Genomic DNA, 21303 nt, shown 5'->3' on the forward strand with positions numbered 1-21303 from the left:
AAGAAAGGAAAACTGGTATGATCAAGAGGTTAGAATTGAAAGAACTGAGGGGAGGAGTATGGGGTCAGGAGTTGATAGGTTGGTAGAACTGTGAAGTTACATGTAGTGGAAGTAATATTTCAACATGATTGGAGAACTTTATATTTGAAGCACTGAAGCAATATGGGTCAATAAAGGGTAATGAGAATGAAGGACTAGGTTGGGTATAAATACCAGCATTTTGAATAAGCAAGGTACAACAACAACCTCCAACATCAAGTTCACCACCATCTGACTGCACAACAAAACAGCATTCTACAGTCCTTGGTGCAAAACATGCAGACTATACACACACAGAGTGCATGTGCGTGTACACACCCACATTAAATAAATATTGTTTTGTAAATACGAGAATCTCAGATGGTTAGTGAGAGTTTGGTCATCCAGCATTCTCACTGCCCATGGGAAGTTTTCCTCGGCCTGTTAGTGCTGGCTTTGATACCCCTACATCCTTTTCCTGACAGGAGCAGCTGAAAAATGCTGTGTGCAGGCGGGGGTGGAAGGTGTCATCAATGATTTTGTTCACCCTCTTCAGACAATGATCCCAGTAAATTACGTCGTTGGGGGATGGGGGGGAAGGGTGGGTGTCGATGACACTTTGCAATCTTACATATTTCCCAATTTCAAAACATGTCATCTTCACAGAAATGTAAGCATCGATATTCTGAATTACTATCTTATCACTCCAATAAATCAAACATGGTATTTTCAGCTGGTAGTAGCTTTAATTTATTGATAGTGATTAAACATTTTGCATAACTTTGCATCAAGATTTATATAACGATGGATAAACAAAGCATTCTACTATATTTAAAGACATAATGATACAAGACGATAAGATGATTAAGATAAATTAGATGAATTCAAAGTATTTTGATGATTATGCCTCCTCCATGGTTCTTCGATGAAAGCAAGCTCCTCATATGCCCAGATATTATGACATATGATGTCATAGTAACTATTTTAACTGGCCCACTCCGAATCATGGGTCCTCTACCGGCATCACCTACGGCTCCTAGAACGCTTCCACCAGCGTTGTCTCCGCTCCATCCTCAACATCCATTGGAGCGCTTTCATCCCTAACGTCGAAGCACTCGAGGTGGCAGAGGTCGACAGCATCGAGTCCACGCTGCTGAAGATCCAGCTGCGCTGGATGGGTCACGTCTCCAGAATGGAGGACTATCGCCTTCCCAAGATCGTGTTATATGGCGAGCTCTCCACTGGCCACCGTGACAGAGGTGCACCAAAGAAAAGGTACAAGGACTGCCTAAAGAAATCTCTTGGTGCCTGCCACATTGACCACCACCAGTGGGCTGATATCGCCTCAAACCGTGCATCTTGGCGCCTCACATTTGGCGGGCAGCAACCTCCTTTGAAGAAGACCGCAGAGCCCACCTCACTGACAAAAGGCAAAGGAGGAAAAACCCAACACCCAACCCCAACCAACCAATTTTCCCCTGCAGCCGCTGCAACCGTGTCTGCCTGTCCCGCATCGGACTTGTCAGCCACAAACGAGCCTGCAGCTGACGTGGACTTTTACCCCCTCCATAAATCTTCATCCGCGAAGCCAAGCCAAAGAAAGAAGAAGAACTATTTTAACACTACAAACATCAATTTTCCTTAAAGGGATAGTCATAAAAATTAACTACAAATCAAAAAACACAAGGTTTTAATCTTTACAGGGAGGGAGACTCCAGTGATCCTCTCTGCCACTCATGCCACTGTAGATTGACCTCCGATCCATATCTCTGCAGCAACTGTGCTACACTGAGTTGCAGCTGGCCAGGACCCCTCTCAATAAAACTCCTTAAAAAACTGACAGAAAATGGTGCCAGGAGACCTTGATCGCTTCAAATTTATCGGGAAGTGCAGTCGCAGTTGTGCCTTCCCAACAAGAGAGGTGTTGAGTATCCACGATAGATAATTAATTAAGTGAACTTCAAGAACTTGATGCGCTCCAGTACAGTAGTGAAGTCTACGATTATCTCCTTTGTCTTGTTCACGTTGAGACTCCAGTTGTTATTCTCGCGTAAGATCACAATATTTTCCACCTCTTTTCTGTAGTGTGACTCATCGACTGTTGTGTCATCTGCAAACAATGACAAACTTGGAGCTGGAGCTGGCCACGCAGTTGTGGGTGAGCAGGAGGGAGCTGAGCACACAAGCATTGAGGTGTGCTAGAGTTCAATGACTGTGCCCATTGTTCTGCTACTGACCCAGACAAACTGTAGACTTTCTGTTAGGAAGGTCAGAATGTAATTACAGATAGGGGTGTTGAGTCCCAGCTTCTCCACCAGCCTCTGGGGAATGATCATATTAAATGCTGAGCTGAAGGCGATGAACAACAGCCTGGTGTATAAGGCATCATTCTCCAGATGGGTCAGGATGGAGTGAAGGTGCAAGGCTATAGCATCATCTGTGGAATGGTTTCTTTTACAGGAAAATTGACAGGGGTCCAGCATCTGTGGGAGGTGTGCTTCGATGCATTCCATCACCAGATACTCGAAGCATTTTATAACGGCTGAGTAAGGGCAAAGATAAACAATTTCATTGAGTTGCAAGCAGATAATCTTGATAATGGACAGGATCATTTGCACAGAAATGTATAGATACAAGATAAATTGGTAGATTAATTGGCTATTGTAAATTATCCCTTGGCAGAGGTAGCAAAAAAAATTGAAGGGAGTCAGAGAAAACAAATTGCAGAGCAGCAGGGAAATAAGGAAGTATGAAATGGAACTGCTAGGATTTACTCTGCTGGGAGCTTACATAAACCTGGTTAGGGTTAGGCCTCCTTTATAACATGGAAAGTTCTTCCCTGCCAGAACACTACAAGCATACAAGTAATGTATTCCAGGGAGAGTGGTGGAATGTTTAAGAACTTGAATCAACCAAGTGTTGGAAGATGGGTCCCCACTGGCCAGTGGGGACATGGAGGACTGAATGGTTTCTTTCCATGTTTTCTGATTCAGATTCCTATCAAATTTGTTTTAGGGTCTAAAAGGTTAAAACAGTAACTTACTTTTTCTGCTGAACACCTTCACCAGTAAGAACGGTATTGCAAGACCCGAACATGAAAACCTAGCGCTGCTATTCTGCAAGGTATTGTTAGTCAAAAAAGGAAGTTAGTGTTTTGCTACAACTCCATTAATTATTGAAATTAACCAATGTACTTTCAATAGGCTGCCCCCAATCAATTTCAGAAACTTGTATTAATTGTCATTGGAGCGACTTCATCCCCAACATCGAAGCACTCGAGATGGCAGAGACCGACAGCATCGAATCCACGCTACTGAATATCCAACTGCGCTGGGTAGGTCATATCTCCAGAATGGAGGACCATCGCCTTCCCAAGATCGTGTTATATGGCGACCTCTCCACTGGCCACCGTGACAGAGGTGCACCAAAGAGGTACAAGGACTGCCTAAAGCAATCTCTTGGTGCCTGCAACATTGACCTCCGCCAGTGGGCTGATATCGCCTCAAACCGTGCATCTTGGCGCCTCACAGTTCGGCGGGCAGCAACCTCCTTTGAAGAAAACCGCAGAGCCCACCTCACTGACAAAAGACAAAGGAGGAAAAACCCAACACCCAACCCCAACCAACCAATTTTCCCTTGCAACCGCTGCAACCGTGTCTGCCTGTCCCGCATCGGACTTGTCAGCCACAAACGAGCCTGCAGCTGACGTGGACATTACCCCTCCATACATCTTCGTCCGCGAAGCCATGCCAAAGAAGAAAGACAAAGAAGAATCTTCCAATTCAGGATAGCTGTTTTCCATGATTTCAAAGAGTATTACAAAAGATGATCCCTTGCTCCCAAACTAAGTCTCAGATTGCCAACAAGCCAAACCTAGCTCCACAAGTGAAAGTGATCCATGCATTTGGCCTACAAATAATCATAAATTACACCAGTTACTAGATTATATTGCTGAAACTAGGCTAGTGCCTGAGTTGATACAAAGTCATTTAGACCAGTGGTTCTCAACCTTTTTATTTCCACTCACATTCCACTTTAACTATTCCCTATGCCATCAGTGCTCTGGGATTAGTAAGGGATTGCTTAAGGTGGTATGTGGGTGGAAAGAAAAAGTTTGAAAACCAGTTTACTTGTACCTCATTGACTTGTTATTTGCACGGTTTCATAACTCCAAAGGAAATGGGCCAATGACAATTTTTCTCAAGCAAAATATTTCAGAAACATGTGCTTAAATCTCTCAGAACCAGATGATGCTTGCGACTCCCGGATCCTTACGACATCAGCCAACATGTGGGCTTGCCCCACACCTGGAGCTCTCACAGTCAGATCTGCTGTGGACCTGCCTGCAATTCACCACAATGGTAAATAATTTTAGAGATATCAAGAAGATTCAAAGAATTACTTGTTTTTAATTCAGTTTGTTGCCATACAATATAAATATTCAATGTATATTAGTTGCCATATTTTGACAAGCAAAATGTGCTCATTATTTTAAGGTTACCACCAACACCCCATGATTTCTCTAAACTAGTGGTTCTCAACCTTTTTCTTTCCACTCATATACCACTTCAGTATTCCCTATGATGTAGGTGCCTTGTGATTAGTAAGGGATTGCTTAAGGTAGAGCAGTGATTCTCAACCTTCCCACTCACATACCTTAAGCAATCCCATATTAATCACAGAACACTGATGGCATAGTTACTTAAAGTGGGACGTGAGTGGGGAAAAAAGTTGAGAACCACTGATTTAAAATACCATCTTTTTCATGTGGGCCAGGGAGAATTTCTATTTATTGATAGTGCATGAAAAGATATATACAAAAGAGAGAAATGCAAACAAAGATTTGTAAATAAATGTGAGTAGGCTATTATGATCTATAAAAACAGATAGAGTGAGGAAAGCAAACTATTTTTTTTAATATAAAGGATACAAGAGATCATTGATGTGCAGCATTTAATGCCCAGTCCTGATTATCCACAAGGTGGTATTGTGATATCTTCCGAACTTGCTCAGAAAGGGAAGCAGAAAAGGCATTTAATAAATGTAGCCTTGATGTGATATTTGGTCAGGAATTCCAACGCACAAGCCAAGGCATCGAGATGGAGCTGCTGGAACTGGAAACTACCAAGTATGTGTCTGATATTAATTTTACTTGCCATTTTCAACCATGTGCCTTTCTTTCAAGCTCATCCAGCCTGTGGAGACTTTTACCCAAGATTTCCATTGGTTTTGATGATATATACAGTTAAACGTCACCCAATATCAACAATAGACATCTCACCTCACCAGTGGAATTCAGCTATTCCATCTAGATTGGAATCAAGGTTATCTGGTGGAGGTCTGGAGGTGAGAAGTCCTGGCAAAAATAAAAACTGAGCATCTGTAGCAAGTTTTATTTAAAGAAGGACACTTGACAACAATATTGAATCATTAAAACTTTGATTGATCAGATTGAATTTATTCTCTGTTGTGTGAACAGGTACAACTAGGAAACCTTTCACTTTTCTGAACATTGGAGAGTCTCTGTAGACTTTGCTGTGTCTCTGCAGGATGCCTTTATTTGATGTGGAAATAATGTAGCTGAAAATGACTTCTGCAATGGCACTGACCACAATAGATCACCTTTGTGGTACTTACAACTCAGGATTGATATTCATCAGTTGAACCCATTCTTTTGCTTGAATTTTGAAGAATATTTCAGGAGCTTAAGAGTTCTTTAATTGTTCATTAATAATCAGGCAAAATGGAGCAGAACTATAGAGCTATGAATTGATCCATTGGCTTGATAAAGGGCTAGGGCCTGAAGTGTTGGTTGTATCCTTTTGCTTCCTGTGGGCCCTGCAAGACCTGCTGAGTTTTGCCAGCACTTTTGCATATTGCACTAAATTCACTTTTCGGTTTAACTCCTGATAGCTAGTGTGATTGCACTGATTTTCCAATGTGAAAATATCTCTGTTTTGCAGCTTCCCAAATCAACACTTAAGTGCCCCTCCAATAGGGAGGGCTGTAGACTTTTGAGATCAAAAATAAATGTAGCTATCACTAATAGCTTCACACAATTGCCTAGTTTTGAACTGCTACGTGTACTCGGAGTCTATTCAATTTAGTACACTCATAATATCTCAAAGCACAAGGAAGGATGGCCTCATTGTGAAGATGGGACTTTGAAAATTTCATGTAGTCAATAACATTGTCACGTTCAGAGGCACTAAAATTCTTACTTGCTACAGCTGAACAGATACTTGTAAAGAAAAACTATGAATTAAGCGTCATATCCCTTGGTGTGATATTCAATTCTGCCTTCAAGTTTGACAAACAAGTCAATGCAGTAGTAAAGGAAGGGGCTGATTTGATAGAGGAAGGAAAGTTGTTCCACAGTTTAGGGGCTGCAATAGCAAAAGGCGTGATTTGAGCACGGAACAGCCAAGCATTCTAAATTGGTCAATCTGAGGGGTCTTGAAGTGGAGTAGGGCATTAGGAAATTGGTGATGTAGGAGGTGGCTAGTTCATTAATGGCTTTGTAAACAAACGGGAGAACTTTAAAATTTATTCTGAGCCATACTTGCAGTCAGCTTCGTACTACGGTCACTGAAAGACCTCGAGAAAGTTATCCATGCTCTCATTTTCTCCAGTTTAGACTACTCTTAACTTTCTATATACAGGAATTAGTCAGTCATCATTATCCCGTCTGCAACTTATACAGAATACTGCAGCAAGGCAGCAGACAGAACCAAGAAGAGGGACTATATCACCCCTATCCTGGCCTCCTTTCACTGGTTGCCAGTACGGCTCAGAATAGATTTTAAAGTTCTCCAGTTTGTTTACAAATCCATTAATGGATGACACCCTCCTACATCACCAATCTTCTAACTCCTCACTCCACTTCAAAACCCCTCAGATCAGCCAACTTAGGGTGCTTGGTTGTTCCGCACTCAAATCGCAAACTCAGGGGAGATCACACCTTCACAATAGCAGCCCCCAATCAGTGGAAGAACATTTCTCCCTCCATCAAATCAGCCCCTTCCTTTAACTCTTAAATCCAGGCTGAAGTTGTGTTTTTACTCGCAAGCGTTTTGAGGTGATTGTTGATTGTTAAGTTAAGATGCAATTTATGACTTGTTCACCACTTTGGTCAATGTGAGTTGTTTTAAATGTGCTATATAAATAAACTCTCCAATAACAGTGTCATCAGCAAATTTGTAAATTGAGTTGGAGCTGAACTTGCCTATGTAGTCATGGAGAGCAGGGAATAGAGCAACATGTAAACACGATAGTCAGAGAGAGAGGTGATGCTGTCAATCACACTGATTGGGGTCCACCGATGAGGAAATGGAGGATCCAGTTGCAGAGGGATAAACAAATTTACACACATCTGGAAAAGCATGGCCTAATTAGGGAGTCAGCATGGCTTTGGCTTTGTGAATGAGAGGTCAGCTCTTACAAGCTTGAATGAGTTATTTTGAGGAGGTAATAAAGACGTCGGAAGGACAGTGGATGTTGTCCACACGAACTTTCAACATGATCCCTTATGGTAGGCTAATCGAGAAAATCAAGGACGTGGGATTCATAGTCTTGGAATCAGAATCCAAATTTCTTGTCATGAACATGTCATGAAATTTGTTGCTTTGCGGCATCACCAGCCCTGGTTATTGCAAGGGACCTGTGTCATGATGTCATGGGGTGGGCATATTACACTGACTGTTTGCTATTGACTATGGCTGTAGATAGACCCCACCCTACTGGCATAACAGATGGAGATGTTTTCCCACTAGCCAGTTTAGTGGTGGTTATAGTCTATTAATAAAAGCCCTGCTTTAGTACAACACTTGTCTGGTCCATGTCTATGGCATATCAATTTTATTAACAGACTCTCAATCATGGATACTTCCCTGAAACCTAGAAAACTCGAGATAGATCAGGATGCCACCCGAGCTGGAGAAATGTTTCGCCACTGGCTGCAGTGTTTTGAAGCATACATGCAAGTGAACAAAGTGGTGCAAGACGCAGCGAAAATGGACCATCTTGTGGCTCTCCTCGGAGAAGTACCCTACTCCGTGGTTAGGGTGACAGCTGTCAACCAGAATGCACTGAATTTCCTCCGAACCTATTATGATATGCCACAAAACACTGTTCACAAGACATCAGTTTCACACTCTAAAACAACAAGCCAGAGAGAGCAAAGATGCTTTTGCGCTTGCACTAAAAGGGCTATCCAGAGGCTGTACTTGCGCTGGTGTCACGGCCAAAGTCCACCGAGAATCTTTGATGCTGGACGCATTTCATAAGTGGATTGGAGTCGGAGTACATCGGGCAACACTTGAGGGACTTTTGTGTATCATCAGGTGTCCATTCACAAAGATGAAAGGCAGTTTACCACTTTTGAGGCAGATGGCAAACTTTTTCAACTTAAAACAGTTTGTTTTCCAAAGAGAGATGCTCATAACTAAGAGAGATGCTATCACTCTAGCGCTAAAATCACACGGTCTCCCAACCAGCCATTGGCAAGATGTGCTGCCAGAAGCATTGAACTCTATCTGTACACAGCTGTGTCCAGCTACCAATGAGACTCCTCACTAACATCTTTTTGTTTTCCCTAGAAAATCGAGAACTGGATCGACTTTGCCGACTTGATTATCTAAGCTCGGAGAAATTTTATTAAGAAAACATGTTAGACCCAGCAAAGCTGGCCCACTTGTTGAGCGGTTTCAACTGCTTCATGCTAATCCACAGTATGCTCATGTTATTTTTCCTGATGGAAGAAAGGACACTGTTTCCCTTAGGGATCTAGCTTCGCCTGGTCTACAGCCTGCTAGGCCTTTCACTGACCTGACTCCTTCTCTACCCTCCCCATCACAAGAAACACTCAAGGAACAATACCCACTTCATGGGAAGATTTCCTCACACTCTCCACTCCCTTTCACACCTGACAACAGAAGTCCTTCAGTTAGAGATAAGTCTCCTCCTGGAGAAGATCAAGACGAATCTCAAAGGCTGTTATGACCATTTCTAATCTTAACGATGATTACAGTGAGTAGAGTCACCCTATTATCTCAGGCTCGTAGCTTGTCTTTTTACTATGTATTCTCATTAATTCTGCTTGTAACCCTTGATATTCCAGTTTTTTTTTCCCCTTTTGCTTTTACCATTATTGTATTTTATTAAAATTGGTCAATTTTTAGGGGGGGGGGGGTGTTAATGTGATGACATAATGGAGGGCATATTTTACTGACTGCTTGCTATTGACTATGGCTGTAGAGATACTCCACCCTACTGGTATAACAGATGGAGATGCTTTCCCACTGACCAGTTTGGTGGTGGTTATAGTCTGTTAGTAAAAGCCCTGTATTAGTATAAAACTTTTCTGGTCCATGTCTATGGCATATCAACCTGCTCAATGGGCAACTTTGTTGGGAGCGACATCAGCAAGGTTTTCCAGCTGGAATGAGCTCCTGCATTTATATGCGCCACGTAGATCATCTTTGCAACCACTGCCATTAATCAATTTGACCATTTGAAATCTGTTGTGAAATCTCTGACCTTGAGTTAGTGACAGTACTGTCGCTGTAGCTGACCAAGGGATTCCCTTGTCTAATATGACGGCCTATAAAGGAACATTTCATTTGTGGCCATAAGGCCTACCCCTGGACAGGGTCAAGCTACCTTGGGCATGGTGTCCCTAGATCCACCATAGGGAACAGTTGGACAACCATTTGGCCTGGCCAGGAAGACGCAGAAGTAAAAATTGATTTTCCGCACTGGAGTAAGTCTTTATGATCCTGTTCCTCTACAACGGTACCAGTAAAACATCAAAATAACTCATTTGCTTCGCTTTGGTTTTGAAAAACCTAGCTAATGACATGGCTAATGGGTTCCAGGCCTCAGGAGATGCAACGAAGCAGGTGTCTACTGAAATGGTTGTCATGAGAAAAGCGGCATTGAAGTTTCTACTCGCTGATCGTGGGGTACTACTATAGGACAAGAATGTTGGACACATATCCCAGACAACACTGAAAATATTACCAGTTTAATGAAGCACATGTAACATGTAGACGATTTGTTTTAAAAACACGGCTGACATGCTTAATTGTTCCACTAATCCCACTGGGCATTAGTTTGGTGCAAATTGGTTACAATGTTACAAAGGCTTGAAAAAGGTTTTATCATTTTATTAGCTAAAATAGAGGAAAACTTGCTTTATACCAGCTCACTAGCATTCGATTATGTTATCATGGAATAACAAGAGGAGAGAATGAGAACATGAGTGTTAAAATGTTGACTGGGAAAGAGAGACTATCTACATACAAGTTCAACAAGGTTGGGGCTGCTTATGAACTCCTTTTTTAGAGAATTTTAAGAAACATGTACTTGTATGGTGAATGTTAGTTCCTATGAACTGGAAGTGTATATAAATATGCAATCTGTAAGCCACAAGGGAGACTCTCTTGGGGTGAGATGAGAAGCTTGTGGCAGTGCTTCCTACTGTAATGGAGTTCTCATTCTTTGCAAAGTGAATTTAAAAAAAATTGTAGCTATATTCAAGTCTGCTTATCAAGCAATGTCAGGTCCACTTGAACAGTACCTCAAAAATTAATTATTTTTTTTTAAATGAGGTATTAGCTATTAGGAGAGATTGGACAAATTACATGGCTTTCAGAGCATCAGAGGCTGAGGGATGACTTGATAGAAGAATATAAAATTACAAGAGGCATGGATAGGGTAGATGACCAGACTCTTAAAATCAAGAAGGAAATGCCAAATATTGGAGGGCTTAGATTTAATGCGAAGAGGGAATGTTTAAAGGAGACTTGCAAGGCAAGTTATTTTTAAAGTAAACAGCGATAAGAAATGCATGCCAGGTGATGTGTTGGAAGCAGCTACAAAAGCAACATTTAGACTGGCAGACGAGCAGGCAGGGGATAAAGGGAAATAACAACATTTGCAAGCAGATGAGAGAAGTTTAAATTGACATAAAGGTCAGCACTGACTAAAAGGTCTATTCCTGTGCTTAACTGCTCTATGTTCTAAATTTAGTTGTTCATTCAAAGTTTACAAAATTTGACCAATTACATGTATACAATTTGTACTCAGTTTATTAGGTAAAATTTTCTGGCACGATGCTATTCAAGAGCCAGCAACTTGGGTTCAAATCCAGTGCTATTTTTAAGGAATTTGTACATCCTCCCTGTGAACTGCATCTCCTCCCCCCTCCCACCACCCCAGCAAACCTCTCTCCAAATATACAGGGTTGGTAGATTAATTGGGTGCAATTGGGCTGCAAGGTTTCATGGCCTTCTACCATGTTATATTGTTACAGTAAAAATTATAGATATTAAATATTCTGCTGATAAAGTGGATACAAGTATTCTCTCCTATTCTGCTCTGGTGACAGAAATCTAGTTGATATTACAATAGCTGATGTTATAACAAATGTCATCAGTGATCACAAGACATGCAGAATAGCAACATCCAGAGCACAAAGATCAATTCTGGGTCAACTTAATTTGGTCAACAACGATCATCAATATCAACAAGTCACCTAAGATTATTACACAGACATCACACAGGAAATAACCAAAATATATGCTGTCAGTTCATTACCACTCACATGATCATATTATGCATCTGTAACACTATACTCCAGAAAGAAGGCAAAACACCCACAAAAATAAGCAAATAAGTTTGTTCTAAACAAGGTGCTATAAAACTAGAGTACGCCTCCTTGTGCATTTAAACAAGTTCACGGGCACTGACAGCAGGCAGTTTTACAAGATATTTAATGATCTGCTTTCTTTTATCTCCATAGACACTGCTTATCCTCCTGCATATTTCCAGTGAGCTGCCACTCATTCTTCTCAGTCACCGTGCACGGGAGAAACTCACCATCGCACAGTGAGACCATGAGTGGTGACCCGAAAGACTGACTGACCTTATTTATCATTTAATACTGCTGAGCCCCTGCGCACTCTCATTATTTCCTCAAGGTTCCTGAATCCACAAATTCTTGTGTTTGGCCTTGCATACATTTGGATTTTTTTTGTGTGGTTCGCTTAAAATAACAGCTGGGAGGTGGGGGGGAATCAACTGTCTGGACTTGGTTCGAGAATAATATTCAAAATCCTGCTTATTGAAACTTGCCACCTTACCAGGTCGTTTTCTTGCTTTGTCATGTCCCAGTTGACCCTGGTCATTGCACCCGCATGTATAAACAGTGCCATCATTCAGCACAAAAACACTATGCCTGCGACCACAGCCCACATCTTGAACTTTTCTGCTTTGGAAGAATTCGCACGTCCTCGGTTCTAAAACAACCTCCTCGTCGATGCCACCCAGCCCAAGCTGTCCGAACGATGTGTTTCCCCAACACAACATGGTCAGTTCCGCGACCAGGCGTGATCGGTAGCTTTTATTCGGCCTCCACTTCAGCAATCCAGCTGCCACCTACACGGAGAATTCAACAGACACGTTCAGAACCCGATGCGTTGATCGACACGGGGAAGCGGAGTGCCCAAGAGGTTAACCCCAATCCCACACGTGAGGAGGGGTGTTGCCGGCCCCGGGGGAGACAGGTCGCTCACACACAACTTTCCTCATTGGAAGGCCCACCGGACCACGCACCGCCCCCCGCCCCATCGAGCACGGACGGACTCCGTTCCGTCGCCTCGCACGGCGATGTCCCCCGGCTCGGACATGCACCCCAGCTCATCCCGACGTGCGCCGACCTTACCGGACTCCCTCCGTCCGAGCAGCCCCGCCGCTTAAAAGAAAATCTTCTGGAAACACCTTCTCCCGCCGACTCAACGCCACCGCCGGATGTGACGCCACAATTTACCGGTCCTACCGACCCGGCGCAAAACTGGATGGGCTCACGGCCGTCAGTGCTCAACGGGCATGCGCGCCGCCAAGGCACCGGCCGCTGTGCTCAACGGGCATGCGCGCCGCCAAGGCACCGGCCGCTGTGCTCAACGGGCATCCGTGCTAGTCTGCAACAGTTTGGTTTGAATCTGCAGAGGGAGGGAAAAGCAAAGAAGAGTTCTTTCTTCTTTGGCTTGGCTTCGCGGACGAAGATTTATGGAGGGGTCATGTCCACGTCTGATGCAGGCTCGTTTGTGGCTGACAAGTCCGATGCGGGACAGGCAGACACGGTTGCAGCGGTTGCAAGGGAAAATTGGTTGGTTGGGGTTGGGTGTTGGGTTTTTCCTCCTTTGCCTTTTGTCAGTGAGGTGGGCTCTGCGGTCTTCTTCAAAGGAGGTTGCTGCCCGCCGAACTGTGAGGCGCCAAGATGCATGGTTTGAGGCGCTATCAGCCCACTGGCAGTGGTCAATGTGGCAGGCACCAAGAGATTTCTTTAGGCAGTCCTTGTACCTCTTCCTTGGTGCACCTCTATCACGGTGGCCAGTGGAGAGCTCGCCGTAGAACACGTTCTTGGGAAGGCGATGGTCCTCCATTCTGGAGACGTGACCCACCCAGAGTAAACCCGCCACAAATGGTGATAGACATAATGGTGTCCAGTAGCCTTGCCCGCTTCAGTCTTCTCAGGAAATGTGGTTGCTGACCAGAGATTATAGTCAAGGCTACAATTTAGCTTCCAAATAATATGTCTTGCTGAGCACTATTAGTCAGGTCCAGGTGCTGTATTAAAATGGGCTGTTTGTATTCATGTCAACAGCTCTTGGTGCAATTTCTTCCACAGTGGTTGACCTTCATCCTGCCAATGTCCACATTTTCCTCCTTTGTTTTGTCCTTGTTGAGATTGTTGTTCTCGAACCAACTGATGAGCCTTTCAACTTCTTCTCTGTTGTTGCTGATGACACCAATTGCTGTTGGTATCGTTCACAAACGGATGGTTCTGTTGGAACTGAATCAGTCAGTGCAGTCACAAGTCAGGAGGGTGGGCATTAGGAGACTAAGCTCGCAGCCCTCAGATGCTGCAGAGCTCGGCGTGATGGCACGAGATTTTGCTGCCAACCCGGGCAGACTGTTCTTTTGGTCATGAAGTTCCGAGATCCAGTTGCAGAGAGGGGTGTTGAGTCCCAGAGAGGACAGTTTATCCAACAACTTCTGAGGTATGATTGTGTTGAGTGCCGAGTTGAAGTTATTGAACAACAGTCTGGCATGTGAAGCATCATTCTCTATGTGGGTCAGGATGGAGTGAAAGATCAGCATCATCTACGGACCATTTTGAACGGTAGGCAAACTGAAACATCCAATGTTGCAGTCACTCAAAGCACTTCATGGCGGTTGAGGCCAGTGCCACTAGGCGGTAGTCATCTCATCCAGTTACCGTTGCTCTCTTGGGCACCAGGATGATGGTGACTGCCTTGAATCCTGAGGTGACAATGGACTGCTGCAGCGAGATGTTGAAGATGCTTGCTAAGACCTCTATTGGCTGGGCTGCACAGTCCTTTTGCACCCAACCAGGTATGTTATCATGTCCTGCTGCTTTGCATGGTTCATCCCAAAAAGGATTCTCCTCACCATAAACGCTGCTATGCAGGGGGAAAGGGGGGGGGGGGGGTTTCTTTAGTGACAGATTTTATCATGAAATTGCACATAGAAGAAATTCAATCTGTCCGGAATGAAGACATCATTGGTTTTTTTTAAATATTTTATTTATAGATTTTCAAACTCAAACAATTTCCAGTAATCAATCACAAATTACAGTTATCCATTATATACAAGATTCACTGTTGAGTCTGAGCCATTACATACACAATTACATACAACATCCAAGGTACCCACAACAAAGGTAGGGAACACATCAGGAATTTGTCGCAGCCCGACAGTCAGCGCCCAGGTCATTTTTTTTTACTTTACTTGATTGGGCTTGAATGGATCCCCCTCCCCTCCCTCAGTAGAAGGATAAACAGGGAAGACAGAGCAGTGAGGCACACAGATCCACACTATAACTGCTCCTATTCATTGTTACTGACATGCAAGGTTGACTTATAGTCACTTGTAGTTTGAATACACTGCCATATATATCTCGTATCACACAGGTTTCCATGGGTTCTCTGCATACCCATACTTTGCTTTCCTGATTGCATGAGAGAGTTTAGCCCTTGCAGATCCTCATGCCCTCTTGTCATCTGAGTCATGAGCTCTGAACAAAGCATGAACCTTCACATCTAGCTATGGTTTCAGATTTGCTCTGTCTGTGTAGCATTCAATCGCCTTAATATCCTCAATGCACTTGCCTATGTCTTCTTTGGCTTGGCTTCGCGGACGAAGATTTATGGAGGGGTAAATGTCCACGTCAGCTGCAGGCTCGTTTGTGGCTGACAAGTCCGATGCGGGACAGGCAGACATGGTTGCAGGGGAAAATTGGTTGGTTGGGGTTGGGTGTTGGGTTTTTCCTCCTTTGTCTTTTGTCAGTGAGGTGGGCTCTGCGGTCTTCTTAAAAGGAGGTAGCTGCCCGCCGAATTGTGAGGCGCCAAGATGCACGATTTGAGGCGATATCAGCCCACTGGCGGTGGTCAATGTGGCAGGCACCAAGAGATTTCTTTAGGCAGTCCTTGTACCTCTTTTTTGGTGCACCTCTGTCACGGTGGCCAGTGGAGAGCTCGCCATATTACACGATCTTGGGAAGCCTATGTAATCAGTCACTGAACTCACATATTCATCAATGTTGACGTGGTGTCATAGGTGGCTGCCTTCCTGAATCCTCTCATCTGTGCTTTCAAAACTGTCCTGCAGCATTGCTGTGGCATCTTCTGGCCATGCCCTGATCTCCCTGTGAACCAGTTTAATTTTATATACCAGTGGTCTGTATGTACAGATTAGCAAAATGTGATCTGAATATCCAAGATGGTGGTGCTGGGGTCAGCCTTGTATGCGCCAAGGACATTGGTATAGACCAGATCTAAGATATCTCTCCTCTGGTTGTTCAGCTTCAACAAACTTATTGAACATCCTACATTCTTTGAGACAGAAGAAAGCTGTCATGTGTCACTGCATCCATTTTTAAATGGTTCATTTTGCAAGCATAAGTGTAGGACTGCCAAAAGAAAGTAAGAGCCCTTCATAAATTTGAACATGGATATACTGCTTCTTGTTGAACAAGGCAAAGTATTTTGTTTTGTCCTCAGAGAAGCACTCAAAGGCCAATGGCTAACATTGGAGCTGGGTTCTTGGAGATAAATTTTCTTTGTCCATAATGCAGTATTGAAATTCTTCTGGACCTTTAAAAATATTTGAAACAGGTACATCAAAAACAAGGTCTTAAATTTAGATAAAAGTTGATTGTGTATGGAGGGGTGAAAAGGCCAAGGTAGATTGGCACCTCGAGCAATAATCTTTGTATCTACGTCCAAAGATACTGTTGACCTTCTCAGTAATCCCAGTATTTTCTCTTTTTGTTTCAGATTTCCAGCATCTGAAGTTTTTTAAAAAATTTATCCAAGTTTGCTGGATATCCAAAGCAAGGCGAGGAAGTGAGTTGTCACCAGGAAGGTCATTATAAAGATTAGAAGAATGTGCAGTGAGGTTTCAGAAGGAACATAATTTGAGAAAACGCATTATTATTTTGCTTTGATTGGAAAAGTAGAAAAAAAAGTTTAAAATAAGACAAGGAATAGAAATGTAGGCAGATTATGGTATAAGAGCAGCAGGGTAGTTGCAATGGGTGACTTTAATTTCTCCAACTCTGACTGGGATTCCCTTGGTGACTGAGGCTTAGCGAGAGCAGAATTTGTTAGGTACATCCAGAAGAGTTTTTTAAAATAATTTATTTTAAAAGACTCAAGCAAATATATAAATATATAAAGCAAATATATAAAATATATATAAAACAATATAATATCCACACCAATAAATATATATAAACTAAAAAAAATTAAAACTCCAGAAAAGTTTTTTGACACAAATCAGAACATCCAACCAAAGAAAGGTAAAGGTTCCATATTGTCACGTCATATGACATTTAGAGTGTAATATGGTGGCCCCTCGCAGCCCCCTCTGGGTACCTCGCAAAATGAAGGATGAATGCAATGATCCAGAAGGCTGCATGAGGCCTGCAGTGCTGCCCTTCAATTGGCCACAACTAAAGAGGCCTTTAGTTGGAAAGCAGATAGCAAATGTACCAATCAGCACTGAGGGGTCTTTGACCACGCCCCTCAGCTTGAGAATAAAAGCAGGGCTGTGAGCCCAATAAAGCTGTGTTAACTACACTCGACTGGTGTTCGTGTTGTTCTTTATGGGAACAGAGTGTTCTTTCTGAGTAACCTGAATACAGCTATAACCTCTTCTGCACTATAGGCTCCACAGAGCCATAGCTTGTAGCAGCTAGCTGCAGTAACATACCATGAAATTCTATAACTTTTATCTGCAGATAGGGAGTTGCCACTTTGTCTAACACCCTCACAGAAACCTACAGCACCTGGTGTTCCTGGACGGTCTCCACTCCAAGTACTGACCAGGCCTGAGCCTGCTTAGCTTCCGAGATCAGACAATCTCAGATGTATTCAAGCTATTAGGCTTCTGAAAGGGCAATACTAACCCTTGTTTTAGCAAATGAGCCTAGCTAGGTGATTATAGTTTCAGTGGAAAAGTATTTTGGTAACAGTGATCATAATTCTATATTTTTTATGATGAGTATAGATAAGGACAAGACTGGACCTCAGGGGAAAGTGTTAAATTGGGGGAAAGCTAATTATAACAGCATGAGGCAGGAGCTGAGGCATGTCAATCGGCAGTGGCTGTTATTGGGTAAGTTCATGTCTGAAATACGGGAGTTATTTAAAGGCCAGATGGTCAGAATTCAGGACTAACATGTTCCTGTGAGGAAGAAAGACAAGTTGGCAAGGTTTGAGAATGTTGAAAGACAAGAAGTGTTCAAAAAGGGAAAGAAGCATTTATAAGGCTTAGAAAACTGAAATCAGACAGGTGTTTTTAAGAAATACAAAGAATCAGCAGAGAATTTAAGTAGGCAATTGGGATAGCCATGAAAGATCTGTGGTGAGCAGAATTAAAGAGAATCCTATGGCCTTTTATTCATACATTAAAAACAAGAAGGCAACAAAGGAAAGGGTTGGACCACTCAGGGCCAAAGGGGTAGCCTGGAGCCAGAGGAAGTGGATGAGATACTAAATGAATACCTCACGTTGGTATTGACCAAGTGGAAGGACATGGAGAATAGAAGGATCAGGAAAGGGTATGCTTATATTCTAGGGAATGTTGTTATCAAGAAGGGGAAGAATTTGCGAATCTTGATGAACATTACAATGGATATAGACTCAGAGGACAGATAGGATTAGTTTAAATTGGCAACTTGGTTGGCACAGACTGAGTTCCTGTGTTAGTGTACAGAGGGGTTTTGGTGTTCTGGAGGAGGTGAGGTTGAATGATATGTAGAAAGTTAACATGAATACAGGAAATAAGTAGGGTAGCTAATAATTTTTTTGCAGTGTTTGCATGCAAAAGTATGGATGTTTTGCTGATAGTACAAAATATGTGAGTGAGGCCTCACTGTGTGTGGCATTGGTCTGCTTGTATAAATGGAATGAAACTGGAGCCAGTTTTGTAGATTTACTGGGATGTAGATCCTGGGATGAGGATTTGTCCTGCAAATGGGGATTTAATAGATTAGCTTGTGCATCTTGAAGTGTGGAGAATGAAAGATTACCTTATTAAGGCATATAAGATTCTGAAAGATGGACAAGGTAGAATCTGAGAGACCGTTTACACGAGAACATAGGAGCATAGTGGTAAAAAGTAGAACTGGGATGAAAAAAAATCTCTTCATATATAGGATTATTAATCATTGTTATTCTCTTCTGAGAGTGATTGGATGCTCATTCATTAAGTATATTTATGATCGAGAACAATAGATTTTTAACACTAAGGACAGCAGAAGATCATGGAACCAGACAGCAAAATGGATAAGGCTTGAGACTGAAGATGATGGAATATGGAGCAAAAATCAAATCGCTAGAGGAATTCAGCAAGTCAAGTAGCAGAGGGGAGGGAAAGGAATTGTCAACCTTTTGGGTCAAGACCCTGTATTCTGATTCCCATTTAAACTAATCCCACTTAATCACATTGTCTGTATCAGTGGTTCTCAACCTTTTTCCACTCACATGCCACTTTAAGTAATCCTTATGTCATTGGTGGTCTGTGAGTGGGAAAGGAAGGTTGAGAATCACTGTTCTTGACCCAATTGTTACTAAGATATTTTGCTTGAGAAAAATTGTTATTGGCCCATTTCCTTTGGAGTTATGAAACCGTGCACATAATGAGTCCATTAGGAACAATTAAAACAGTGATTTTCAAACATTTACTTCCCACTCACAGACCACCTTAAGCAATCCTTTACTAATCACAGAGCACCTATGGCAGAGGGAATACTTAAAGTGAGTGGAAAGAAAAAGGTTGAGTACCACTGGTCTATATCCTCCCATTCCCTCCACAGATGCTTCTTGACCTGCAGGTTTTCTCTAACAGTTTTTTTTTTGAGGCACAGGAATAGCCCTTGATTACATTGAATAAGCAAGGACCAGACTTGTATTATTCTATAGGCTTTTATTAACAGAAGAAGCCACCTCTACTGACCAGGGGATAAGTTGCACCATCTGTTATACCAGTAGGGTGGAGCCAATCTAGTTATAACCAATAGCAAGCAGTCAGCATAATACATTACATCACTATATTCAACCCCCCCCCCTTAAAATTAATCAATTTTAAGTAATATAAGAAAAAAAAACGGAAGCAAAAAGGTTAAAAGCACAACAAGAAGAGAGAAAATCAGCAGCAGGTTGAAAAAAAATCTGTGAGAAATGCAGCAATTAAAATTTATCATAAGTAAGCCATTGGGGTGGCCTTGAGACTCTTTGAGACCAACGCAAAACAACTGCAGAGGACTCCGGTTAGCCAACAGATGATGCTGCTTTTTCGGCAGATAAGAAGTGATTGGTAGCAGGTGTTTGGGGTAAGTCTCTGGGTGCTACAGATTGAATTTCAGGGACAGAGACATGCTGTTCTGGGGAGGGCAAAGGAAGATTAGTGGTAGTGGGAAAAAGGTTAGAAGCTGCAGGCAGAACCCTTGGCGAAGCAAGATCCCTAAGGGAAACAGTGTCTTGTCTCCAATCAGGAAAAGCAATTTGAGCATATTGCAGGTTAGCATGAAGCAGTTGTACACGCTTGACTAATGGATTCACCTTGCTCTGTCTAACATGCTTCCTCAGTAAAAATTCTCCAGGTCTAGAAAACCAGGCTGGCAAGGTCGATCCAGTTTTTGACTTTCTGGGAAAAGCAAACAAACGCTGATGAGGCATATCATTAGTTGATGCACAAAGTAAGGTATGGATAGAATTCAAAGATTTAGGTAACACTTCTTGCCAGCGGCTAGTGGGGAGATCCTTGGATTTGAGTGCCACGGTAATAGCTTTACAGATTGTACCATTGCTGTGTTCAACTTCCCCATTCCCCCAAGGCTTGTAACCGGAAGTGTGACTTGTGGCAATGATTCTGTCAAGAAGATATTGCCGAAGCTCCAAGCTCATAAAAGCTGAACTTCAGTCGCTATGAATGAAATTCGGATAACCAAAAATACTAAAAATGGAATCAAGGCATCTAATTAAAGAACCAGCAGAAACATCAGAACAAGGGATAGCGAAAGGGAAACGAGAGAATTCATCAATAACACGAAGAAAGTAAATGTTTCTATTATTTGAAGGGCCTTTAAAATCTACATTGAAGCATTGAAAGGGTCTAGAAGCTTTGATCAATGAGGAAGGTGAGGGTTTGTAGAACGTGGTTTGCATTCAGCACAGATAGGGCATTGTCCATTTAGGGTTCTCACATCCTCTAATGTATAGGGCAAATTGAGAGATTTCACAGTGATAAAATCTGGTGACCCCCCGGGTGGCTCAGCTCTTCATGAAGAAATTTTAATCAGTCTAGCTGCAGACTCTCACAAGATGCACGAGAGAGACCATCAGGAGGATCATTGAATTATCCTGGACAATAGAGTATGTCATAATCATAGGTAGAAAGTTCAATGCGCCATCGCATAATCTTATCATTTTTAATATTGCTCTTCAATCTAGTGTTGAACATGAAGGCAACAGATTTCTGATCAGTTAACAAGGTGAACTTCCTGCCAGCAAAGAAGTGTCTCCAGTAGTGGATAGCTTCTATAATAGCTCGTGCTTCCTTTTCAATAGATGAGTGCCTTAATTTGGGCCCACGTAATGTGCGAGAAAAGAAGGCTACAGGTTTGGCAGCTAGAGCAAAATCAGATGCATCCGATTCCACTTGGAAAGGTAAATCCTCATCAATTGCGAACATGGA

General features: G+C 42.6%; 1 protein-coding gene across 1 annotated transcript in view; it reads right to left on the bottom strand.

The window, feature by feature from the left end:
• The window catches only part of herc4 (HECT and RLD domain containing E3 ubiquitin protein ligase 4), a 115495-nt gene extending 102670 nt beyond the window's left edge, over window positions 1-12825 (bottom strand). The window contains exons 1-2 of the mRNA XM_069900828.1: window positions 12743-12825; window positions 12162-12456 (exon numbers count right to left, since the gene is read on the bottom strand). Of these exons, the coding sequence (XP_069756929.1) occupies window positions 12162-12387 (226 nt within the window). The 5' untranslated portion in view covers window positions 12388-12456; window positions 12743-12825. The remainder of the gene's footprint in view (window positions 1-12161; window positions 12457-12742) is intronic.
• Between the last annotated feature and the right edge of the window lie 8478 nt (window positions 12826-21303).

The sequence above is a fragment of the Narcine bancroftii genome, chromosome 10, assembly GCF_036971445.1.
Source record: "Narcine bancroftii isolate sNarBan1 chromosome 10, sNarBan1.hap1, whole genome shotgun sequence".
In the NCBI taxonomy this organism is placed as follows: domain Eukaryota; kingdom Metazoa; phylum Chordata; class Chondrichthyes; order Torpediniformes; family Narcinidae; genus Narcine; species Narcine bancroftii.